At 39.4% G+C, this 22,907-nt stretch overlaps 2 protein-coding genes across 2 annotated transcripts; one reads left to right on the top strand and one right to left on the bottom strand.

The window, feature by feature from the left end:
• The first annotated feature begins 7,987 nt into the window (after positions 1–7,987).
• On the top strand, positions 7,988–10,306 carry LOC122665290 (axial regulator YABBY 1-like). Its single transcript, XM_043861409.1, has 8 exons — positions 7,988–8,032; positions 8,107–8,212; positions 8,365–8,523; positions 8,618–8,741; positions 9,523–9,571; positions 9,732–9,807; positions 9,995–10,069; positions 10,164–10,306. Exons 2-8 carry the CDS (start codon positions 8,117–8,119, stop codon positions 10,230–10,232), a joined length of 648 nt encoding a protein of 215 aa, XP_043717344.1. The 5' UTR covers positions 7,988–8,032; positions 8,107–8,116; the 3' UTR covers positions 10,233–10,306.
• A 5,635-nt stretch (positions 10,307–15,941) lies between these two features.
• On the bottom strand, positions 15,942–18,096 carry LOC122665272 (protein GRAVITROPIC IN THE LIGHT 1-like). The gene is made up of 2 exons (XM_043861386.1): positions 16,392–18,096; positions 15,942–16,346 (listed from the first exon to the last, which is right to left on the bottom strand). Exon 1 carries the CDS (start codon positions 18,040–18,042, stop codon positions 16,480–16,482), a length of 1,563 nt encoding a protein of 520 aa, XP_043717321.1. The 5' UTR covers positions 18,043–18,096; the 3' UTR covers positions 15,942–16,346; positions 16,392–16,479.
• Between the last annotated feature and the right edge of the window lie 4,811 nt (positions 18,097–22,907).

The raw sequence follows: 22,907 nt of genomic DNA, 5'->3' as shown, positions 1-22,907 counted from the left end.
TCAATAAATTTTGACAGTCTCTGCATATTGGACTGACTGAGTTGGTGAGTTATCCATGATGGAAGTTAACAATGTGAAGTACTACTTTATGAAATTGTATTGCAAATTTAAAGGATTGGGCCGGAAAGCTTTAAAAGTGATAGTACTACCTGGATCCAGGGTTTTAGTGTACAGTATCAGTCAATTCAGAAACTGATATGGTATTGGATAAGTATCGGCATAGATCGATTCTATTAGACAAATTTGTACCTAATTCTTTTTTGAACTGAGTTTTTTTTTTACCATTTTATCCCTTGGTTGTATTGTGTCACTAATACAGTATTAGGAGTCGGTTACTTGCAAATACCAATACCTAAAACCATGCTCCAATCATGTTTTAATAAAAACACTACGTTCCTATATACTTGTCTTATTATTATAAGCTATCAAATAGTGTACATTTTAGAGGGCATGCCTCAGCTCAACGGTAAAGTTACTCCAGCATTGTGACTCGATTATTGCATATTGGAGTTGAGAAACAACCTATTCGTGAAGCAAGGGTATGATCCTCCCCAAACCCCATAGTGACAGGAGCCTAAACAAATGTACATTTTGTTGGATCATTTAAAAGAAAAGAAACAGAGTGTTTATCATTGATGAAGTGATAAGTACACACTTATAAATATATGGGTTCTATATAAATGATACCTTTTTCAAGAAATCATTGATGCGGCATTCTCCCCACATATATATATATATATATATGATTTCTACTAGTTTTAAGTAGAAGAATGTTTACAATTGAAAACCATTTGGTGGTAATGTGTCCTTGAGAAGTTGGGTTTTTTATTTTTTGGGGGAGAATTAATCACAAAGCCTATGATTCTTTTATCTACCAGACCACTCCTCCCCCTCTTCTTTAATGTGAAAAGCACCCACCGGCCACCTCTCTCTCTCTCTCTCTCCCTTCTAAAATTAATTTGGTTTGGAGAAGATTTTTAATAAAAGACGTATAGAACCAAGTACAAGTTGTGGGCCTGTGGCTTCAAGCTCATGTGAAGACCCAGGAAGGGCTATTTGATAACAGTGATCGAGTAGATTGAGTCAGATTAGATTGTATTTTGTCAGCAATAATTCTACGGATCTGAATTCACATAACATGTGAACTACTTGTGTCCCACTCCCCAATCCCCAGCCCACAGGTGTGTGCCTAGCTGTTCTTTAAAACCCAACCAGACTTACCCCGGCCAGCTCGACAAATTACCTACCCACGCACCCTTCTTGCACTTAGCTTTACAGCGTGAGATTTCAACCTGAAACAGCTGATCGATCAAGTGCAGTAACTGGGTCATCTAATTGCAGTTTCCTCGAACTCTCAACCCCAAATGGGTTGGGTTTTGGTTGGGCCGAGTCATCCGAGTATTGGGATTTGTCTCATTCCAAATTGACCCTGATCAGTGGGGTTGGTATAGTTGGCTTGGTTGGACAGGGCTGTCCTCTAAGTGTGAACCCCATATCTCTTTGTGGGGGACCCCACTACCCCACCTCTGTTGATATGTCGTAGTTAGAAACAAATAGATCTCATAATTGTCTATAGCAACAATCCCTCCAGGCTACTTACCAATTGCCATGAATGTGTGGGGTTATCTAAACCATCCCCAAACCCAACTGGTACCCTACGTACCTCTATTGTCACAGAGGAGGCAAAACCACGCTATGCCTGAAACTCCAAAATATCAGACACCACCACCACCACTCCACTCATTTTCAACTTTATTCAGAGAGAGAGAGAGAGAGAGAGAGAGAGAGATCCCCAGAATCTAGACAACAGTAGCGATACTTGATCACAGGCTTTAGCAGGTCAGGATAGCCTCTCCCAACCGTACATGTATGCATGCATGCGCTGAGCATGGGATTCATTATAAGAACATGTAGGAGTGACAGACGAAGTAGAAGACAAAAAAAAAAAAAAAAAAAAAAAAAAAAAAAAACTTCTTGAAAATTTGATTTGGTAGTGGCGTTCCTTGCCAACACTGAGAGACTATGAAGGAGTTCTTGCTGTAGTGGTTCATCATTTGTTCTTCACAGCTACTGTTACGGGTTTCAACCCATTTCCATGAACCACCCAGTATTCCATCACTGATCAACTGTGTCCTCAAGACTTTTAGCTGTAGAAACCCGAGACCCAAACAGTAAACCCCACTATATGTGTTCATACTACCCAAAAAAAAGAAGAAGCAAATTAAACACTACATGTGGCATTATTGAATCTCCTAACAGTGAAAATAGATCACTTTAATTTTTGTCATGGGTGGGGGTTTGATTTCAGGGACACTTAGCCCTGGTAACCCCCTAACCCTAGAAACATTCTGGAAGTCTAACGTCTTATCACTCTGGTAAAACACAAGGACGGTCTACCGTTCAAGAGGCATCCCTCATTTCCCTACACAGTAGTAGAGTAGAATTGTTGTCTAAGTTTTATAGACCATATATAAAATATTGTATTCCCTGATAGACTCATAGTATCTATTCTGGTCCAGCGTTCGTCCAACCCCACCTCCCCACCTGTACAGTCATATCGCAAAAAGTCTTTCTACTTCTGCTTCTGGAGTTCTGCTGAATCATTGCTCCAATGAATAATCTTCTCCCTCATCCAATTCTCAAAGCGCTCCCAAACAAAACAAGTAGTCCAGCAATTGATGATCCGATTAATTATGACCATTAATTTCTCATTGAATTGAAGGTTAGTTGTTGATTGACAACATAATTTTTATCGAACATTAATAAATCAAACATGTACTTGACTCTAGCTCTCTCTTTGATATTATGTTTATTTGTATTTACGATCAAATTTTGTGATGCTTTTTAAAAGAATTCCATTTATTTCTATCAAAAAATAAAAAATAAAAAAAACAATTGCAAACTCTAATTAAAGTCCCCTCTTTCACCAAACATAGCTAAAACCCTATTACATACAAAAGAATCGATATCTATCCCACTCTTGCTTATGAAGTCATGTATTTTCATTGCCATGTCCAAGTCGTCCAATCCCCTCATCTTGTCAAAGAGTCCTACCATTTCTTGTGGATTCTTTTCACAAACATAGACACGCATGATTGTACTTTACAATATCAATCTTGGTTGAGATACTTTGTCGAACATTTGATGCATTTTATCCACAAACCCGCAAGTAATATAGAATTCAACTAATGAGCTTGAAACAAATTGATTAATTCCACATCCATTTTAACAATATTTGAATGGATTAGGTGTCCCTGTTGGACATCCAATCAAACAGCCGAAGCTCTAATAAGGTACAAAAAGGTGTAGCCATTTGGTCCCACATAAGGTTCAAAATCCAGGTATCGGACTCGGGATCCTCATCGTCAAAACCTTTCCGGATAGGGATCGGATCGGTCCAAATCGGTCAAAAAACCTTCCAAAATCAAATTTTTATGGATCAGGTCATGTATAGGCCAGAGTTGGTGGGTGTTGTGATCTCGGGATCGGATTGATCGATCCAACCCAGTTGGATGATCCAATCAATGATCTAGTCAAACCCTGTGGTATCGATCAAATTTCGGGATCGGCCTCGACCGATACCGATCCAATCCGATACCTCAAACCATGGTCCCACACGGTCTATCCTACAACTGTAATGCCAAATGGTTACCATGACATAAATGCAAGGTACAAAAGCTATTCTAGCTTGACGAATCCAATTAGGAGACCTAATAAGCTGATGAGGAAGACTCTGAGGATTCGATGCTAGAAGGTAATACTGACAGGACACATGAAATTTCACTTCAGGCCATTACAGGATCTCCAAACCCACAAACTTGGTGACTGTCAGGATATTTCAATAAGCAACGAGCAGTGGTGCTTCTTCAAATTTTTGTGTATTATAATTTGTATATCTTGTAAATTCTAAGCTCACATCTTAGGGCAATAAGGACACTAGGATCTTACCAAAAAAAAAAAGAAAAAAGGACACTAGGATCAAAAGACCTAAACTAACCTCATTAGTATATCTTGACTTAGGCACCTTATGGTAATTAAGCCGGCTTCGGGAAGCCACCTGACCAAAATATGGTATTTTTGACATAGAACATATTTGAATCATGTTGGAAAATGAGTTTGTTAAAAATCAAATTTACAACCTGATATGTCCAGAAACGTCAGCCAATCAGAAACTGACATGTGTATAAGGAACGAGGTGGGGCCGTGAAGGGCGAGCACGAGCATATCACTCCCATAAAAAGCGAGGCCGGGGTACACGCCAAACCTCGAAGGACATACGCGAGAAGGCCAGACGTCGTCGCAGTAGCGATGAGCCACTGATCGGGCCCTCCCTAGGGTACTACCCGTCCAAGAAGCTGGACCACTCCGGAGAGGAAGGGGACGACCTTATCAGGACGACTCGAATACTACACTCCACTAAAAGGGACACGCCATGAATCACGATGGCCCAAGACTATCGCCCATATGGCGCCTAATAAGGCACCAGGGAAGCAGGGATCAACGCTATCCCTAAGATCACTCCTAAAATCTCTCACTCCACGCCAAGGACTCTACATTCCTATTAGGGCATGATTCTGTCCACCATCGTCTATAAATAACAGGGTAAAATCCTTCCAGGATCATCTGATTTCAATTATCATTATCTCTTGCTAAGAGTTCTGACTTAGGCATCAGAGTGGAGAAACCGGCATAGACCGGCCCTCTCTTGCTAATTCTGTATTGCAGGAACAGGTCGCTCTGGTACAGTTCTTGACGCAACACAACCTAATTTGATTAGCAACCAGCTCATCAATCGGTTGATCCTTCCCGAGAGCTCAGACCGCTTAATTGACTCGTCGGTAGCAACCGACTGAATTTTTCCTGAGAGCTCAATCGGCTCGTACACCAACAATAGCCAACAGTTGACCAGATCATGTAACGAGGCTCATCGGTATTGATCTGATCACTAGTCAACGGCTATAAAATAGCCATATATTATAACTATCACTGCAATTGGCTTGCCGGTAGCAGAAAACAGCTCGTAAATCGAGATTTTCATTGGCAATGTTTTTATTGTACCCAATTCACATTCTCTTGGATTGTCACAATCCAACAATTGGTATCAAAGCGAGTTTCCATCTCAATTGAAACCAACGGTTGAAGGACTCCGGTGTTCAATGGAAGCAATTACAACTATTGGAAGTACTATATGATTATCTTTCTCCAAAGCATGGATTGTGATATTTGAAAGACCATTGAAGCGGGTTATACTGAACCTACAATCACTATGGATCAAGCATTGGTGCTGAACAAGTCAATGGACAGAGGCCGATAAGAAGAGATTTACCCTAAACTCCAAAGCAATGAATGCATTGTGTTGTGCACATACACCCAAAGAATATCATCATCAGTTATCAATTGATTGCAAGACGGTGCACCACATATGGAAGACTTTGGAGGTCAAACACGAAGGTACCAACCAGGTAAACGAGTCATAAATCAACATTCCAGTCAGTCATTTTGAATCATTTAAGATGAATCAATTCTTGGCATGTATGCAAGGTTCACCTATACTTTCGAGGAATTTTTAAACAAAATTTTTCGGCCCCTACCTAAGAGTTGGATTCCCAAGGTGAGTGCCATATAGAGGCAAAAGACCGTAAGAAACGCGTTGGGCTCTTCTGTAGCGCGACATGAAGTGTAGCGCACATCCAACGGCCCGCAATGCTTGGGCACTCAACCCAACACCCCATCTGTGTGCCCGAGCACTGCGGGCCGTCAGATGGTGTGCTACAAACCTGTCGCGCTACAAAGGACCCAAATCCGTAAGAAACTCCTTGTTGAGGAGCTTATCAGATCTCTCATTACCCACGAGATCATCCTTGGGGGCATGTTACTGAAAAGTAAAAAAGGTCATTGTCCTCCAAGCCTCATCATTAAATTTTACCACTCCCCATGAAAGGTGAAAATCCTGCCCCCACAAATGCCATAGTGTGTGCCCTCATTGGTTGACGTGCATGTGACCCCTACGCTCCCCTATAGAGAACACTCCCTCTTTATTTTATTTTAAATTATATTCTATAAAAATAAGAACCATAAATCATATAAAAAACCTTCAAAACTAGAAATACATGAGATGAATAAAAACATAAATCATACCAAAGAGAGCATAGAGGGATCATTCAAAGTAAATGCAATATTGATGTTCTGTACAAATAGATACTGCTGCTTGGTCATCAATAGTTGAATTTCTACAAAACGCATTAATTAATCACATTTGATGGATATGATTTATATCCTAGACCAAATTCATGGTCGTTAAAAGAAGACCAAACCTCAAAATTTTCAAGAATCGGCCCAGACAGTGAACATCTAATTATGTGGAAAAATAATTTGCATAAGAATCATCAAAGATAGATAGATCCTCTCTTTTAGTACCCCACACACCCCCCCCCCCCCCCCCTAAAAAAAAAAAAAAAAAAATAGTGATAGATCCTCTCTCTTTCCTAACTAGTTTGCTGCAAGTGGAGTTGATGAGTGAGGGAACCTTTAGTTTTAGGGCAATTTTAGGGAAGAAAGGAAAGTTGGAATTGAAACCCACCATCGGTTACATGTGGGATATAGATGGTGATGGTTTTCGAACCCCAAATGTAAAGAGAATGGCAGCCATCTTTTTCAACAAAGTTGGAGCTACATTGCTACATTACATTATTAGTAAAGAAAACAGACTGAAAGAGGAAAATTATCAGAGGAAGAAAGGAAAACCCTAAAAAATGTGTGTGTTGGGGGGGGGGGGGGGGGGCAGGCAGTGGAAAGGAAACTGTTTAAGGCCTAACCAAATTAGCTCACTATAGGCCGAAAAAGAAGAAAAATAATATTAATAAGGAAATGGAATTTAGCAAAAGACAAAGGGTTGGTGCTTGGCAAGGGCAAAAGAAGAAGTGGATCTATGCAGAGATGTCCTACTTTTCTACTTTACTGACTTCAATACGTATGTGTTGATTGTGTCTGTGTGCAGCTAGCTCTCTCTCTCTCTCTCTCTAGCTAGCCACAGAAGAAGAAGAGAGAGATGAGTAGGGTAGGGTAAGGTAAGGTAAGGTGATAGGGTCGAATGGTCAAATCTGTAAGAGGGAAGGTTTTTGGGGTTATTTTAGCAGAGAAAATAATAATAAGAAATAGAATGATGAATTAGTGTGGAAATAGATCATTCTCTTGTGTTAGAGATGGTGATCGAATTCCCCAGTCGATCCCCTAAGGAAGCGGAGCCGGGGATCTTCCTTTGTAAGCTTATTATTATTGCCCGCGAGTTATAAGAGGGGGTCACTTCACTTCTATTGGGAGAGGGACAAAGACCAGTTACCCACACCCTTTCCCCCCCTCTATATATCAATCTCTCTCCCCTCTCTTGCTCTTAACTCCGAAAACAACAGGTGAATGAGAGAAAGCTAATCACCCCATGCACACGTCCCTTTCTTACTCTCTTCCTCTCCTCTCCCACCTCTGCCGCTCTGCTGGTCTCAACCCAATACTTTCTCTCTCTCTCTCTCTCTCATATTATCGGGAATGCCATCCACACAGTTTCTTAATTTATAACCTCAGGCGTATGTTAGAGCAAGGTTGCTGGATGATGATGCCTTTTCTCTCCTCCCCCTCTACACATCTACACTCTTTGTCTTGTACATACACATACAAATACATGTATAACCTATTTGAATAAAAGTAGAAAACAAGAAGATTCAGATTGGGAAAAAAAAAAAAAAGAAAGAGATTTCTGAGTTCCTTAATATCCACTACCAGTCTACCACTGGGGTCTATTAGTAGATCTTCTTCCTCTCACTTTCTCTTTCTGCTTTTCTTCTTCCAGCCCCTCCCCCTCCCCCTCCCCCTCCTCCTCAAAGGCTGCAACTTTCTTGCTCCTTCCTTTCCTCCTCTCCTCTTTCTCTTTTGTAAGTAGTGAGAAGAGTGAAGTGTTCGAAGAAGGCGGTTGATCTGTCAATCAATCAATCAATCATAGTGGCCCTCCAATCAATCAATCAATCAATCAATCCAATCAGTCAATCCAATCATACAGAGAAAGAGAAAGAGAAAGAGAAAGAGAAAGAGAAAGAGAGAGAGGGGGGGAAAAAGGAAAAGAAAGATGTCGTCATCCTCTTCAACCTTTACACTGGACCACCTCTCTCCCTCCGAGCAGCTCTGTTACGTCCATTGCAACTTCTGCGACACCGTCCTCGCGGTATCATTCCTCCTTATCCACCAAAGCCCCACTTCCACCACTTTGCCCAATTACACATTTAGGGTTTTTTTTTGTTCTTCTTCTTTCTTATTATTATCTTTCATCTCTTACATGTAAGGGATTTTTTTTTTTTTTTTCCTGTATGATGGTAGGTGAGCGTTCCTTGCAGCAGCTTGTTCAAGACAGTTACCGTCCGATGTGGTCACTGCACCAACCTGCTTTCCGTCAACATGCGTGGTTTACTCCTCCCTGATGCAAATCAGATTCATCTCGGACATACTTTCTTCTCTCCTTCTCATCAAAATCTTCTGGTATACCAAAAAAAAAAAAGGGAATAGTAAAGTCTTGTCACTTCTATTCGTATCCATTATCTTAATTTATACTATTTCGATGGATGTGTTACAGGAAGAGATCCCAAGTCCACAACCAAACCAGCTGCTGATTGATCAAACTAATAACCAAACTGACCCTGTAGTCTCGGTTCGTGGAGTAGCAGATGAGCTCCCTCGACCTCCAGTTGTTAATAGACGTAAGTCGCTTCACTATCTTTTATTTGATGTCATGCAGGGGCTTATTCTCGAAATCTTACCTCTGTCTTTCCTTTCTTTTCTTTTCTTTTTCTTTGGGATTATCAAATCTAGAACTAAGAGGCCAGCCTTTTTGATTGAGCTTCCTCTAACAAGTAAGAATATTACTTACTTTGGAAAATGGAAGAAATTCATGCTTACACCTTCAATGTCTCAAATCTCTTTAGCTTCAATTTCTTCAACTTGAACACTGCAAACACTAATTACAGAAATAATCTAATACCCTTCGTAAACCATTGTATTGGGGTTCCACGCAAGAGCAATAATTCCACATCAGATATGAATAACTCGATATAGTGATTTTTAATGACTAGAGCACTCTTTTCTTAATGAAGCTTTTAAGAACTGAGTTCTATCAAAGTCCTTAACAAATGGTATCAGAAAACTTTGCGTTTAATCAATCAATTTATGTGAAGTGGGGTTCATGGTTTATTCACGGCACTGATAATTTTAGCCCTTTAGGTTGTTTTGTGGGAAAGGGAATTTCTTCTTTCTTCTTTTTTGCTCAGGGAAATATAGATAACAGAGACATATAAGACAGAAAAAGATTTTTTTTTTTTTTTTTTTTGTTTTTTTAAGATTGGGAATGAAGATGGGATAGATAGAGGTGATGATGAAGTGATGATAGGGAAGAAGGTAAATTAAGAAAGTAGAGAATTCTGAGAAAGTCAGCGAAGTGTTTTTAAATTTGTGTGTCTGTTCTGTTCTGCTTGTCTGTCCCAGCTCCGGAGAAGCGACAGAGAGTCCCATCAGCCTACAACCGATTCATCAAGTGAGTAATAAAGACAAGTGTTTATTTAGAAAAAAAAAAAAAAAAAACTTTCAAAAATCCTTTGTTTGCATTAAAAAAAAAATCAGTTACTTTGGGGGGTAGAGAGCACATGGATGAGCTTGACATGCATCTATCAATCTATCTGCCCTGGCTGCTACAGGGACGAGATCCAACGCATCAAGGCCGGAAATCCCGATATAACCCACAGAGAAGCCTTCAGTGCAGCTGCAAAGAACGTAAGATCCAAGATGATTCTATCAACTAGGGTTTTATTTACTGTCGTCCAACGCCCCTCCCCTCCCCTCCTTAAATTTCCATCTTTATTCTGCAACTAGGGTTTCAAGTTTCATCTTTGGCTGTTCGTTCTTGATTTGTGGGTCCTTTTGTTTTGGTTTTGCATTTTTTTTTTGGTTAATGTTTCAGTGGGCCCACTTCCCACACATCCATTTTGGTCTCTTGCCTGATCAGACTGTGAAGAAGACTAACGTGCGCCAACAGGTAACAGTACTCACCTTCTTCTACTTCTACCACAGAGTTCTCAGTACTCACCCATCTTAATCGGTTTTCTGTGTTTTGGTTTTGGTGTGTGTAGGAAGGAGAGGAGGTTCTCATGAAAGATGGGTTTTTCTCTTCCACAAATGTTGGTGTCTCCCCCTACTAAGATGTGCCACTGTCACTGTCTTTGTTAGGTTTCTTTGCTCTCTCTCTCTCTCTCTCTCTCTATACTTCTGGGAGTCTTGATTGCTTAACTTTTGGTGTCAAGAATGGAGAAGGATCCTGAGTCTTAACAACTTCAATTTGATCACAGACAAACTGCAAATGAAGGTCTTAGTGTTGATGGTAGTATGCATCTATATATTGGATATTCAATCTCTCTCTCTCTCTCTCTCTCTCTCTCTCTCTCTCTTATTTGGAAAACCTCATCCATTTTCTCAAAGTTTGGTTGTAATGATCTATGCTAGTAGCTACTCTGGTTTGCATTCTTATATTTGAATATCCTTTCTTCGTTCTATCATTCATTCACCACCACCACTCCCTTCCCCCCTCCCCCCACAAGAAAAATAAAAAATAAAAAATATAAATTTTGAGAAGACTTAATTTAAGCTTCACCTGAAACTGATATATAGTACTCTATTGTTATCATCATTAATGCTCCTAAATTACTAGTACTTCCAGTAATTCTTCTACCACAAAGTCCATATAACAGGTTTGTCATTCAAATAAAATTACATTATTATTTCATTTATAATACAATAAGTTGAGGCATAATCTTGGTTTAGAATCTTAATGCCATGCATATATCAGTAACAAAACAACCTCTACATACTTTAGAGTGAAATGCATTTCTTTTTTATTAGCATGCTGTGAAATTCGCATTACCTATGCGGAATAATTCAATTGACACGTACCCAAATAAATTAGAGTATGAGCATAGATTCTGAAGTAATAATCTGTATGTTTCAATGGCATATTAGTAAAAAAGATTAATTAATGAACTTCACTAGAAAATGCCATTCAATGAGATGGGAACTTGGCTGCTTAGACCATCATCACCAAGTTACCAGTGAATACAAGTTCTGATCGAAGTTGAAAAAAAAAGAGAGATGTAAAAGACAGTCTCTTCAAATAACAAAGAGAAATATAGAAATGCATTTTAGGAGTTGCCATGTTAAACATTAAGGCTAAGGGAAATGAAAATTTTAGATAGTGCCCATATTTGATCACCCATTGAATGATCAATTTTGATTCTATATATAGTCCCTAAATAAGTGAGAAATAATAAACTCACTAGCCTATATATATATATATATATATATATATATATGTGTGTGTGTGTGTGTGTGTGAAAAAACTTGAGAGAAACTCTAGCTGAATAATAGATTAGGCAAATCTATCTTTTGGAGAATTTTATTAAACATGATGAATGCTAAGAAGATAGAAAATGGAATAAAATTGAACATATTTCATATGCATTTCTTAATTAACCTGCTTGTTCCTTATTGATCCTTTGATAACTTACTTAATTCAATATCAAGAACTGCACACTACTACTCTCTCCAATATTTAGTTGTGTCAAGCTATTAGGTTGATCGAGTACCTTCAATAAATTAAGCACAAGGTTGCTTAAAGCATTACACCCTGAGTATCGAGTTTGGAATACCCAGACTGTTGCCTCTAGCTAGTATTTATAGGAAAACTAGGGTTTAGGTCAGATGGACTAATTACTAGATTGCCCCTCACAGCCTGAGTATTAATACAAGTAGGATTATATTAGAACATATGAAGGGATATTACATAAATACCCTTACAAAGTTCAATATCAATGCTAACCTAGCCATGTTTAAAAAAGGCATGCGTACCCAGTGCATGAGACTCTTGCCACTGCTAGGTCATAACGTAGCCATGTTTAAAAAAGGTGTACGTACGTACCCAGTGCATGAGGCTGTCGCGACTGCTAGGTCATAACCTAGCCATGTTTAATGGAATAAAATGCTAAGAAATCATAACACAATAAGTTCATTTAATATTAAAATATATCGGCTCAATATATAGTAAGAGTGATTGTATCAGAAAAACATGTCTCCAGGGGAACTTCAAATTATCGCGGACAAACTTGATATAGTGGTATAGAGAGAATGGAGATCATGACATCTCGATCTGCTGTGGATGTAGGATCCAATCTATGGTGGAAACAAGTATATATACAGAGAAGAACACTAAACGAAAAATAGCAAAACAACACAATTAGCTAGCAATTACAAGAGTTTAATTGGATTAATTGCACAATAGGGTTTCATCAACAAGTACGTACTGAAGATGTTCAAAAAGCACTTCCACTAAACAAGAAAAGTAGAACAAAACAAAAACAATCTGATGCAATATATATGTAGCAAGAATCACAACCTTCTCGATCAGGAGTTACCCTTTAATTTCCTTGTTCTCCATAATTTATTTTATTTTATTTTAATTTTTGGTTAGGGTGTACGTGTAGCAAGAACAGAAAACTCAAGCGGCCCTCTCTCTATATATTCACAAGACCATCCATCCTATATTAGTAGCTACCCGCAATTCCCTCACATGAAAACCCTATCTATGCATGCTAGAAACAGATAAGAGCCTAGAAACCTAATTAATTAAGATATTAGCTTAATTGGGCTCATATATATATATATATATATATATATATATATATATATCACATACACAATAAAGCTAGGTAGGGCCTCTTGCATTGATGAAGGTTCAAGGTTCTTCCAGAAGATAAAATTGAAGCCTTAAAGTGATGATTTCTGTTCAAGTGTAGTAAATTGCATATATATATATATATATATATATCTCACTCACTCTTAGAGAACGAATTGAATACAATTTACCCATGCTATGTCACATTCTATCTTCTCATCAACCATTATATTATTGTCATTGACAAGGCCCTAAAACACGATTCAAAAAGAATAAGCTGCTTAGTCATGTGGCCCCTACACACACGAGTGCGTAAAATTATTATCTTGCCTTCCATGAAATAAAAAATTCCATCCAATTTGATGCCCCTAGGCGTGCTCTCAATGACCTCTACATCGTTGCTGAGGCCACACAACCAGCCAGCGATATCTTGCCCTAATAATAACAAGTTGAATACTTTGACTAAAGCTAGTTTTAAACTTCCCTAGCCAATTTGAACTATAAGCACTTAAAATATTTATGCCAAGCTCTACCCCTCTGTTTGAAGTCTCAACTTGGGTTTTAAAGCCATAGCGGTTTTGATGATTAAAAACAGAAGTAAAAAAAAAAAGCCATAGCAATTTGGATCCTCAAGCTAAGCTCAATGCAGAAGGGCTCTCCTCAATAACACTAACATTCAAAGAGGAACAGGGGGTGGGTGTGAAGAGAATCTAACCATTGAAGTGTCATTATTTCATCTGCCACTCTATTATATGAAGTCTGAAATATCCTTGACACTATTTTAGGAGTTCGATTCAACCACCAGAACCCATGGATTAACATATTCTCTTCACCCACGCCCTCCTAAAAATGAAGCAGAATTCCAGGCCCCATCAGTATATATTTTAAAATGTCGAGAACAACGACTATTAGGTAAAACAGAATTTAGACCAAAAGGGGGTGTAGGAGGTATGGCCCTCTCCTTGCAAAAACCCAACCTTCCCTCTTGAACCCTTTGGTTGAAAGCCTGAATGGTACCAATAAGAGAGAGGTTAGAATGCCTAAAGACAAGCATTTCTCGATTTCCAAATTTGCCACACTAATGACACCCACTGAATTACTGCATCTGACTTATTAGGGAAATTTAGAAGAGACACTTAAAAATTCAGCAAAAATTTCCTTAAAAGTCTTACCCTGGAAAACTTGAGAGCAAAGCCTAAATGGAGAAGCTAACCAGCAATTAGAAGCAAAAGTACACATGTAAGAACCAGCTAGAATTTCATGTTGTGGTAAACTAATAGCAAAATTTTCTTTCTTTGTTTTTTTGGGGGTGGGAGGTGTTGTGTTCGTAACTTATGTAAGAACCAGCTAGAATTTCATGGTGATCGTTATTCTTTTGAGGAAAATTAAGGGTTCACAAAAATGGAACGAATTTTTCTGAACTAATGGTGAAGATTGATCTCTTAATCCATGGGTTTTGATGGTTGGATGGGACTCCTGGAATGATGACAAGGGCATTTCAGACTTTGTACAGTAGTACAACACATACCCTAATCGCTATCCACCATAAATAGCACATCAGATTAGCAAACTCAATTACCAACCCCCACCCCTCATCTGACGAACTTATTTATATATATATGACTGCTGAATAGGCCTTTCACTATGATCTTACTTAGGCTACGTTTGGTGTACATTCTTGAAATGCATTTTAGGCCATTTCGTATTCTCGGATGATAAAAATAGTTGTTTTTTTCGTTCAAGAATGCGAAATCGGCCTAGATTGCATTCCAAGAATGCATACCAAACACAGCCTAATTAATCTTGTGCAAAGTGGGGAATGATTAAAGACTTAAAAGATTTAAAAAAAAAACACAAATTATCCTTACCTTTCTTAATTTTCAAACAAAATCAAATGAAAAACTTGGACAAAGACGATCATGCATTCATGGCCGACACAAGTGATCATTCTGTTTTAGAAGTAATCGTATTACCTGTTCTTTGGGTGATAAAAGATCCATACAGATACGAGCCCATTGGATTTTCTAGCCCAGTTTCATAATTACTATAAGACCTCTCCTACCAGTCTCTGAGGGACTCCCCAGCACCTATTTTGAGGACCAGAAGGTCATTAAATTTCGATGAAGGGTTTTTCTATCACCTACGTTTCTTTTTAAGTCCCTGAAATGAATGATGTCCTAGTCTCCCCATTTCTCACAACAGTGTAGAGCATGCCAGGCCCGCTTCGGGCGCCAGCTTTAATCCAGGGATGGGCTTGGGCGGACATGTGCAGCCAACCATGGGCCAAGTGAACCCTAAATTGGATGGTTAGAGTGGGTTGAGCTGAGTTAGCAAATTGGCCTCCATGAAATAAAAAGCTCCATCCTATTCGATGCTCCTATTCGTGCTGTCAGTGACCTACAGGTTGGTGCAGGGGCCAAGCAACCAGGCAGGGATTTCTTGGATGAAATGGGGGCAGGGTGGTCACTTCTCCAACCCTGAATCTGGGCGTAGGGGGTGAGACCAAGCAAGTGTTCTTTTTTTCCATAATTGAAATAATATTTTCTTTCCCAACTTCTTGAAGCATCATAAGGATTATTCCAGAGCTTTGGAGGGATATGATTTCCTAAAATCATAGAGATGGGTCATTACAGTCTCCCAATTATTGCAAGGAAAGCATGGCCAAAAAGAATGCATTGGAAGCTACCAACCAAAATACCCACTGATCCTCATCAAAACATCCACTAAAGCAACACAATTATGCATGTACACTACCACCTGAGGTCGTTCCTTCATTGTGTCCCCTCCCAAGGATAAATCTAAACAGAAAAATACAAGCTAGGCAACCTCAACTCCACCCATATCTGCCAAGCAATTTGACATCCAACTCCTAAATGGTCATCATGAAAAGCAAAATCCAAGGATCAATTAAAGTTACATGTTCATAATGCTAAATGCTAAATGCAAATTAAATACTTCAACACTAGAAGAGACTTATGCACCAGTTTTTATCACCAAAGTACTCAGAACAAATCAACTGCCAACCTAGTTTTGTATTTTATTGATCAAGCTCCTGATCAATATTGATAACTGCCACAACCTATTGATTTAGATACACAAACTAGAAGTTGTATAAATAACAGAAGAACTGATGGGAAATTAAATGACTTCCAATAGAAGGAAAAAAAAATTAATTGGAATCCTTCACTGAATACTCAACTGAGCCCATAACTTATGTTGATACTTTAGAATAACACTAGGAATTTAGATACATATCTGTAATGTAACCAATAGAAAAGATTGAAAAAATCATGAAACTATGCTTTACAACCAGCTCTACATGGGGAACTCAGCTGGAATCCAATTGAAAGATGCAAGTGGAAAGCCGAATAAAATCATCATCCGAGGAGAAGATGGCTCAGGAATTTGAAAAACAGAGTGATTCACAGTGCAATGCTTTGGTAGAAAAGAGCCAAAGTTCTCCTTTTATATTGTGGTATCTCAATGCTTTGTTTATTTCTTTCTAGCCGGAGGCATCCACCAGATTCCAGGTCTTGTTCCAAGTTCTGGAATCGATCTGGATGCCCAACAAACGAACGAACTCTTCACAGATGTTATAATCCAAATGAATTGCAAAGCCCAAAAGCAGGTCAGGGATCAAATCTTGTTCTACTCAAATATCCGTTTGGTCCGCCTCTACAGAAAAACTGAATCTGCAAAATGTTTCTACTCACGCTATTTGTTCTTCACACTGGAAAATCAGGAAACACTTGCTCTGCACATTTCATGCCAGTTAGGTACACCTGACACTGGATGGCAGTTTTCCCAATCCAGAAGCCTGGGATAACTGTGAATCCCACCTTGGGTCGAGTTTTACCAGGAGACAGTGCTTTCCTCGTGACATTCTCCATATAAACCATCGAGAAATCAACCCCTCTCTCCACCTGAAAAATCTCAACAACGGGATCGAACGCAAAGGCTAATTTATGAAGCATCCATATTGAGCTAGCCATGGTCACAAACGATTCATAGAAAACAGAGGATGACCTCCAGGAATCCAACACCACTTCGTTCTCCTCCAAGTTTCTGAAGAGGGAGGATTCCATCGTGGGGTGGACAAGTTGTTGGTACTTCTTGTCACAAAATGTTGCAAAATCGCTGCTAGGGTCCCTACTCAGAAGCTCCATCGCATCTCCTGTTCCATGCTCGACGAATTGCCGAAGAGACTTCTTCCGCCGAACGCTCGACAATTCAGAGCCGTTGCATTGAACCTCATCCCCTGCCAAACCAAAACCCTCCAAATCGAAACCTCGGAACATCAACAAACAGACATAGGAGAGGAAAGCGTACCGGTTGTGGCTTCTCTTGCTGTACTTGACATCTGGATATAGAGAATTTGCGGCCAAATCCAAATCCCACCCAGCTTTGTTCATCAAATCAATCAAGAGCTTGGTTAAACTATGTGAGGATCTGCAAGCGTCCTGCAACACCGAATCGAAGACTCCAACGGACAGCATGACCTCAGGAGAAGCAGGAAGAAAAGACGAGGACAGCCAAGAATTGGGTTTCGTTTTCGAATTAGAATTAGAATTAGACAACATCTTGGACAATCTCAAATTGGATTTTTCAGTCTTCCGTAACTTTTGCTTCAATGTGTAAACCTCGGCGTCTTTAAGATCGATATCGGACTGCAACCTGTGGACGACCAGCTCGAGACTACGGAGCAAGCTCTGATTCTCCTCCACCTGAGCTTCCAGAGGAGAAATGATAGGGAATCCAGGGGGATTGAGGGTAGTTGGGTGCTTGCAGAAGTGTCTGTAAGATTGTTTCAGTTCGGATAGCTTCTGGAGGTGTGAGACGGCAGCTCTATCGGCAGCCTCGATGTTGTCGGCATCGAAGGGGGCGTGGGCTGTCTGGAATTGCAGGTAGGAAGCCTCGAAAGAGGAAATGGTGACGAACAGGGAGGGGATTAGGGTTTGGAAGGTTTTGTTCTGGAGATTTCCGTTGGAACTTAGCTGAACTAATTGCTGATGTTCCTGCTGTTGTTGTAGTTGTGGTTGTGGTCGGGGTGGCGGTTGTTGAGGTTGGGTAGGTGGGGTTGGTTTGGGGAGGTGATCGGGTTTAAGGACGACGACTCTTTGGCCAGTGATGATTTCTTCGGCGGAGTCGAGAAGGGAAAGGGTGTCGGCATCGTCGTCTTCATCTTCTTCTGCGAAGAATTCGATGGTTTTAGTCTTGAAAGCCAGTGCGAATTTCTGGAACATTTTGGAGATTTGGGGAGGTTTCACTGATCCATCCATCTCCGGCATTCTCAAATCTCAATTTCTGATGTTTTTTACCCTTCAAAGCAAGAGACAAGAACCAAGATCGAGAGAAATTCACTAACGAAGAACTTGAGCTTTCTTTTGCTGTCTTCCCCTTTTTAAGATTTGAGAAGACTCTAGTGAATGATGGATAAACGCCAAGCAAAGAGGGCGAAGGGACATTTTATAGAGAGAGAGAGAGAGATGACTGGGTTTAAAATGTTTAATCGAGTAGAATCATAGCAGCTTTTTCATTTTCATTTTAATAGTCATATTCCAACAAGGACTCGGTTACAGGGTAGTTACCTAGAATCAAATCAAGGAGTGAAACAACTCCAATCTCTTTATAAATTTATACTTATACGGCAATACAAGCACAAGCTTGAAAGCTCAAATCCCTAGTCTTTTACATTTTATATTTTTTCAAAGCAAAGAGGTGTTGTGTGCGTTTACCACTAGACTTGTCCTATTTTGTACTTTTGGAATCTTACTTACAAGAGAGAGGACTGGGGAATAGAAACAAAAATAGAGCAAGAGTTACTATGTAGAGATCTCTTAAAATACTCAAAACGGCATTGTTGCTCTCTTTCTCTTTTTTTCTCTCTCTAAATCTTAATACGAAAATCCTAAATTCAACTTATTTACATAAAGACGAGTAAAAAATGTAAATACATTTCTATCGGGGCGGGTGGCCCAAACCCTCCATTATCATCATAAATCTTAGAAAAAATTCCTATTTGAATTGTCACCAAAATATGTCGGAGCTGGTTAATTTTCGAAACAGGTAGCTTCAATTTACTTGTGTTGGGGACTATCTCAAGAACCATTTTCACCAGTTGATGCGTCCTTAAGAAAGGCTAACATGTTAGGTTTACTTCTCTCCTCCGAACAGCTATGGCACTATGTGAGTATGTCATGGTCCACTTGAAACAACAGTTAAGTAGACTATCTCTCTGTGCGTGTATATGTCAACCCACTTGTGCTAGCTAGAATCCTTTAATCGATTAACACTCAATTCTTGTTAGATCCATTTCAGATTTCCAACTGATTAGGTAATAAGGTTTCCCACGAGAAAAGGCAAGGGAAAATGAAGTAACATTAATGTCCTCTATCATAATAAAGGACTACTAACTACTAAATTAAATGCGACATGTGGAGATGGTCTTTTTAATTCTTCTTCTTTACTTTCCGTCAAACAACTTATTCATAATTAAAAGATTAAAAGTGAGGGTGTATTAGTAAAGGAAAGGCACAAGAAAGGAATAAAAATGAGACTTATTAGTTGTACTTTGCTTTCCCAGTTTTGAGATTAATCATTCTGCAAGAATTAGAAGCTCTATAATGTTAACTCTCAAGCCTTCCAATTTTATATGTACATTTTCAGAATAATAAATCCACACACCTCTCACAAGTCTCAATGGACTCCATCGTGTGAAGCGTGGAATTTCTTTGATGGATTAGTGTTTCTTCAACCACTGTAAATGAGCAATTTCTTCTATGGTCATCATTGTTCTTGGATGGGATTTTAGGAACAGTAAAACATAATTATGACCTCTAATAGATATGTTGACAAACAATAGATTCTCACGGGAGAAGATGGAAATGAAAAAAACTTTCTCTATTGATAAACATGAAAACCTCAAAAGGGTCATCTTTTGCTTCATATCTACCATTGAAAATGCATGGCCTTCCCTTTCTTTTTTCTCTTTTCTCTTAGTAATGTGTTGAAAAGGAATTTGAAGGAAGCCCATTTGTTGATGTCTCAAGAAAAGTTTGTGAGCATGACCTTATTTAGAGGAAACAGAGATTGAAAGAGAAGTAAAGTAGAAGAATAGAAAAGTGTTCTCTCTCCCTCTCTCTCTCTCTCTCTCTCTCATATATTCATGGCTTACATATACATGGGGCCGGCCATGGGCCATTGACGATTTCTTCAGGAATAAATATCAATATTTGTGAGTTGGCAGCAGTGCTGCATGTACAGCACCTGAGATGAGGTTGGGCGCATTTATCGCTTTACATCTACCCAAACAACACCTTGTCCGAACAAGGGTAAGGCAGTTAATGCGCATCACACATCTCAGGTGCTGCACATGGCTGCATGCTACCCGGATTGACAGGATCTTTTTCGATTGAGATATACTTTTGTCTTGTATAGAAATTGATTTTATTGATTAGTGGAAAAATTGTCTCAATCTGGTAGACAAACCCAACTACCAAACACACCCCCCACCCCACCCTACCCTTCCAACCCTTGAGAAAAAACTTCAATTTTGAATTATTTGAATAGGAGTGAGTCAACTCTCAAGTATAAACGATCATATTTCCATGTGACTAACAATAGTTCTTTGCCGACAAAGTTTAAGTGTTGGTTTGTATGTTTGTTTGTTTGTAGCCCACTATGGACCAAGCGGATAGAGGCCCTTTGAAGTAAAAAATAAAAAATTATGAGACGAGACACATGCCACGTGTATAGTGTGCCATGGCATGGCCCTCGTCGATTGGGCATTGTATCCCAGTCAAGTCAACAACTGCTTCTCCAAATGGGATCCCTAATGCCATTACTTCCATCCCATCCATGATTCCAAGTTATGATGTTATCTATCACTCATGTCGACGAGGCAATTTTATATTAGGAGATAGAACGTTACTTGATCGCATGTGGTGCGAGGCCCAAACACCCAGATACGGGTTAGCACTAGCTAGGGATGTAAATAAATAGTCGAAATTCGTTTCCGTATTTATATCCGTATCTGTTTAGCACCATCTGAATTTGTCCGAAAGCTAAACGGATATGGATAGGTTATAGCTATTCGAAAAGCTATATTAACATGCAAACAGATAAAATATCCAATCTGTATCAGTGTCTGTATCCGTTTAGCACTATCTGAATCTGTCCGAAAGCTAATCGGATGCGGATGCGGATATAGCACTATCCGAACCGAATCCGATCTGTTTACATCCCTAGTTAGCACAAAATGACTGCCACATCTCTATTGAGAGATGGAAATTCTTGGGTGACGATCATTTTGCATGGCCCTGTCTGGAGAATTTTTATCCTCTTCTGTTATAGCACGGTGCTGTACTGCATCGTGCGGCGGCTGTAGAGACTATATACACCATGTGGGGCCCGCTGTGTCACATGGCCTCTGCAGCGCTGCACGATCCAATACAGCACCGTGCTGTAACAGGAGAGGATAATGATTCCTGTCTGGGCACAAGAGTTGGGTGCAGGTAACATTCTCTTTCTTTTATTTATTTATAAAAATAAAGGCCAAAGATTTCATACACGGCCATGCAAGCATGCACGGTCATGTCCCCTCTCACAAAGAGTAGGAAAAGTCATAAACCCCCCACCCATATTTAATGCCTCGAAACTCCCACCCTCTCACATGCACGGCTTACACAGCCGTGTATGAAAACTTCCCTCAAAAATAAATGTATAATATGTAAGTTGTATAAAAATTTAAAAAAAATATATGGTATACACTCAAGAGTCTATGAGCATTACAGTGTCTCTGGTTTGGTCTGCATATGATTACCAAAAAAAAAGTTTGGTCTCCATAAAGCCAAATAACCAAATAACACAGAGACAAGCGTGCGTTATCCATGAGAAAGTTATTGCGAGCACCCATGGAAATCTCCTCCTTTCTCTCATAGACGACTCTAAAGCCAATGTTAACTAAAACCTTCAAAATAGAACACACCAATGCTGCAAGGCTTTAATCATTTTTCTCTAAGAAAAATCATCAATCAGTTGGAGGTCTTGTTTCACCACAATTGTCTACCCAGCCCAGTTGAAGTTACATATACTCTTCAACTTTGTAAATATGTATGGTCCTTTTATATGTCAGTATATGAAGAGTGTAAGTCTTGTTCTTTCTAATACATACCTATAGAGTCAAATATGTTAGCAGGCTCCTTAGTCTGGAAGGTCCTGTCTATTCAGTATACGACAATCTGACCAAATTCCACTCATGTGGTTGGTGGACTCTACTTACATGTCAAACACTTGACAATCAATATATTGTTATTTACCCAAAAAAACAATATAAAGACTAAGTGAAATGCTTCACTTATTTTTTTCCCTAACCTTATTTACATTGAACAGTAGTTAAAATATGGGTAATGGTTTAATTTCACATATACTGGAATCTACCTTCCCTCCTGTCTGTGATCTCTCTCAGCAATCCCTTCGTCTCCATCTGTTTCTGTTCACAGAGGGAAGAGGAGGAAGAGAGACTTTGAATGCTCACCTATGCTGGCCGCTGCAACTTCAGGCCGGCATGACATCAGCTCAAATAAATTGTTCTTCCTCACAAGTACAAGAATCCAAAGAGAGAGAGAGAGAGAGAGATGGCATTAACAATAGATGAGTGTGGCTGATAAAGCAATGCAATATACAACCCTAACAATGGACCACAAATAGCAACGCAATTAGATTCTACCCTCTCCTGTTTTCTTTTGGAGTGGAGGGAGGAGGGGGAGGGGGGGGGGGGGGTGAGGCAACTGCAGAGGAAAAAGAGGAAGAGCTTGACGTATTAACTATACAGACATGCATGCATGCTTTGTTGAGATTCAACTTTTTCGTTTTGATTGGAGTCAGTCAACTAGTAATATTACATTGTCTTTTTATAAAAGACCAAAAGCCTGCTTCCAGAATCCAGAGAACAGAACAAAAGGCATTCAAAAACATAAAATGGACCACAAAACAACTCAACCACATCGCCAACATTCTCACTCGCATTCACGTTTGTCAGCAAATTTTAAGCACATTGGCTCATGAGTTTCAATTGTCCACTTTATCACACAAAAATAACAAACTCAGAACAATCTCAGAGTCAAAACTATGGCTGGTAAGGGAATCAATAGTC

The sequence above is a fragment of the Telopea speciosissima genome, chromosome 1, assembly GCF_018873765.1.
Source record: "Telopea speciosissima isolate NSW1024214 ecotype Mountain lineage chromosome 1, Tspe_v1, whole genome shotgun sequence".
NCBI classification, from domain to species: Eukaryota; Viridiplantae; Streptophyta; class Magnoliopsida; order Proteales; family Proteaceae; genus Telopea; species Telopea speciosissima.
Note: the sequence above shows the minus strand (reverse complement) of the source record. Positions and strands in the feature narration are given on the sequence as shown.

What these genes read in the sequence shown, in the direction of transcription:
- LOC122665272 (XM_043861386.1), bottom strand. Translation starts at nt 18,042, where the DNA reads ATGCCGGAGATGGATGGATCAGTGAAACCTCCCCAAATCTCCAAAATG.
- LOC122665290 (XM_043861409.1), top strand. Translation starts at nt 8,117, where the DNA reads ATGTCGTCATCCTCTTCAACCTTTACACTGGACCACCTCTCTCCCTCC. An exon ending in TCTGCGACACCGTCCTCGCG is followed by an intron (nt 8,213 to 8,364) that starts GTATCATTCCTC and finishes GTATGATGGTAG; the next exon opens with GTGAGCGTTCCTTGCAGCAG. An exon ending in TCAGTGCAGCTGCAAAGAAC is followed by an intron (nt 9,808 to 9,994) that starts GTAAGATCCAAG and finishes TTAATGTTTCAG; the next exon opens with TGGGCCCACTTCCCACACAT.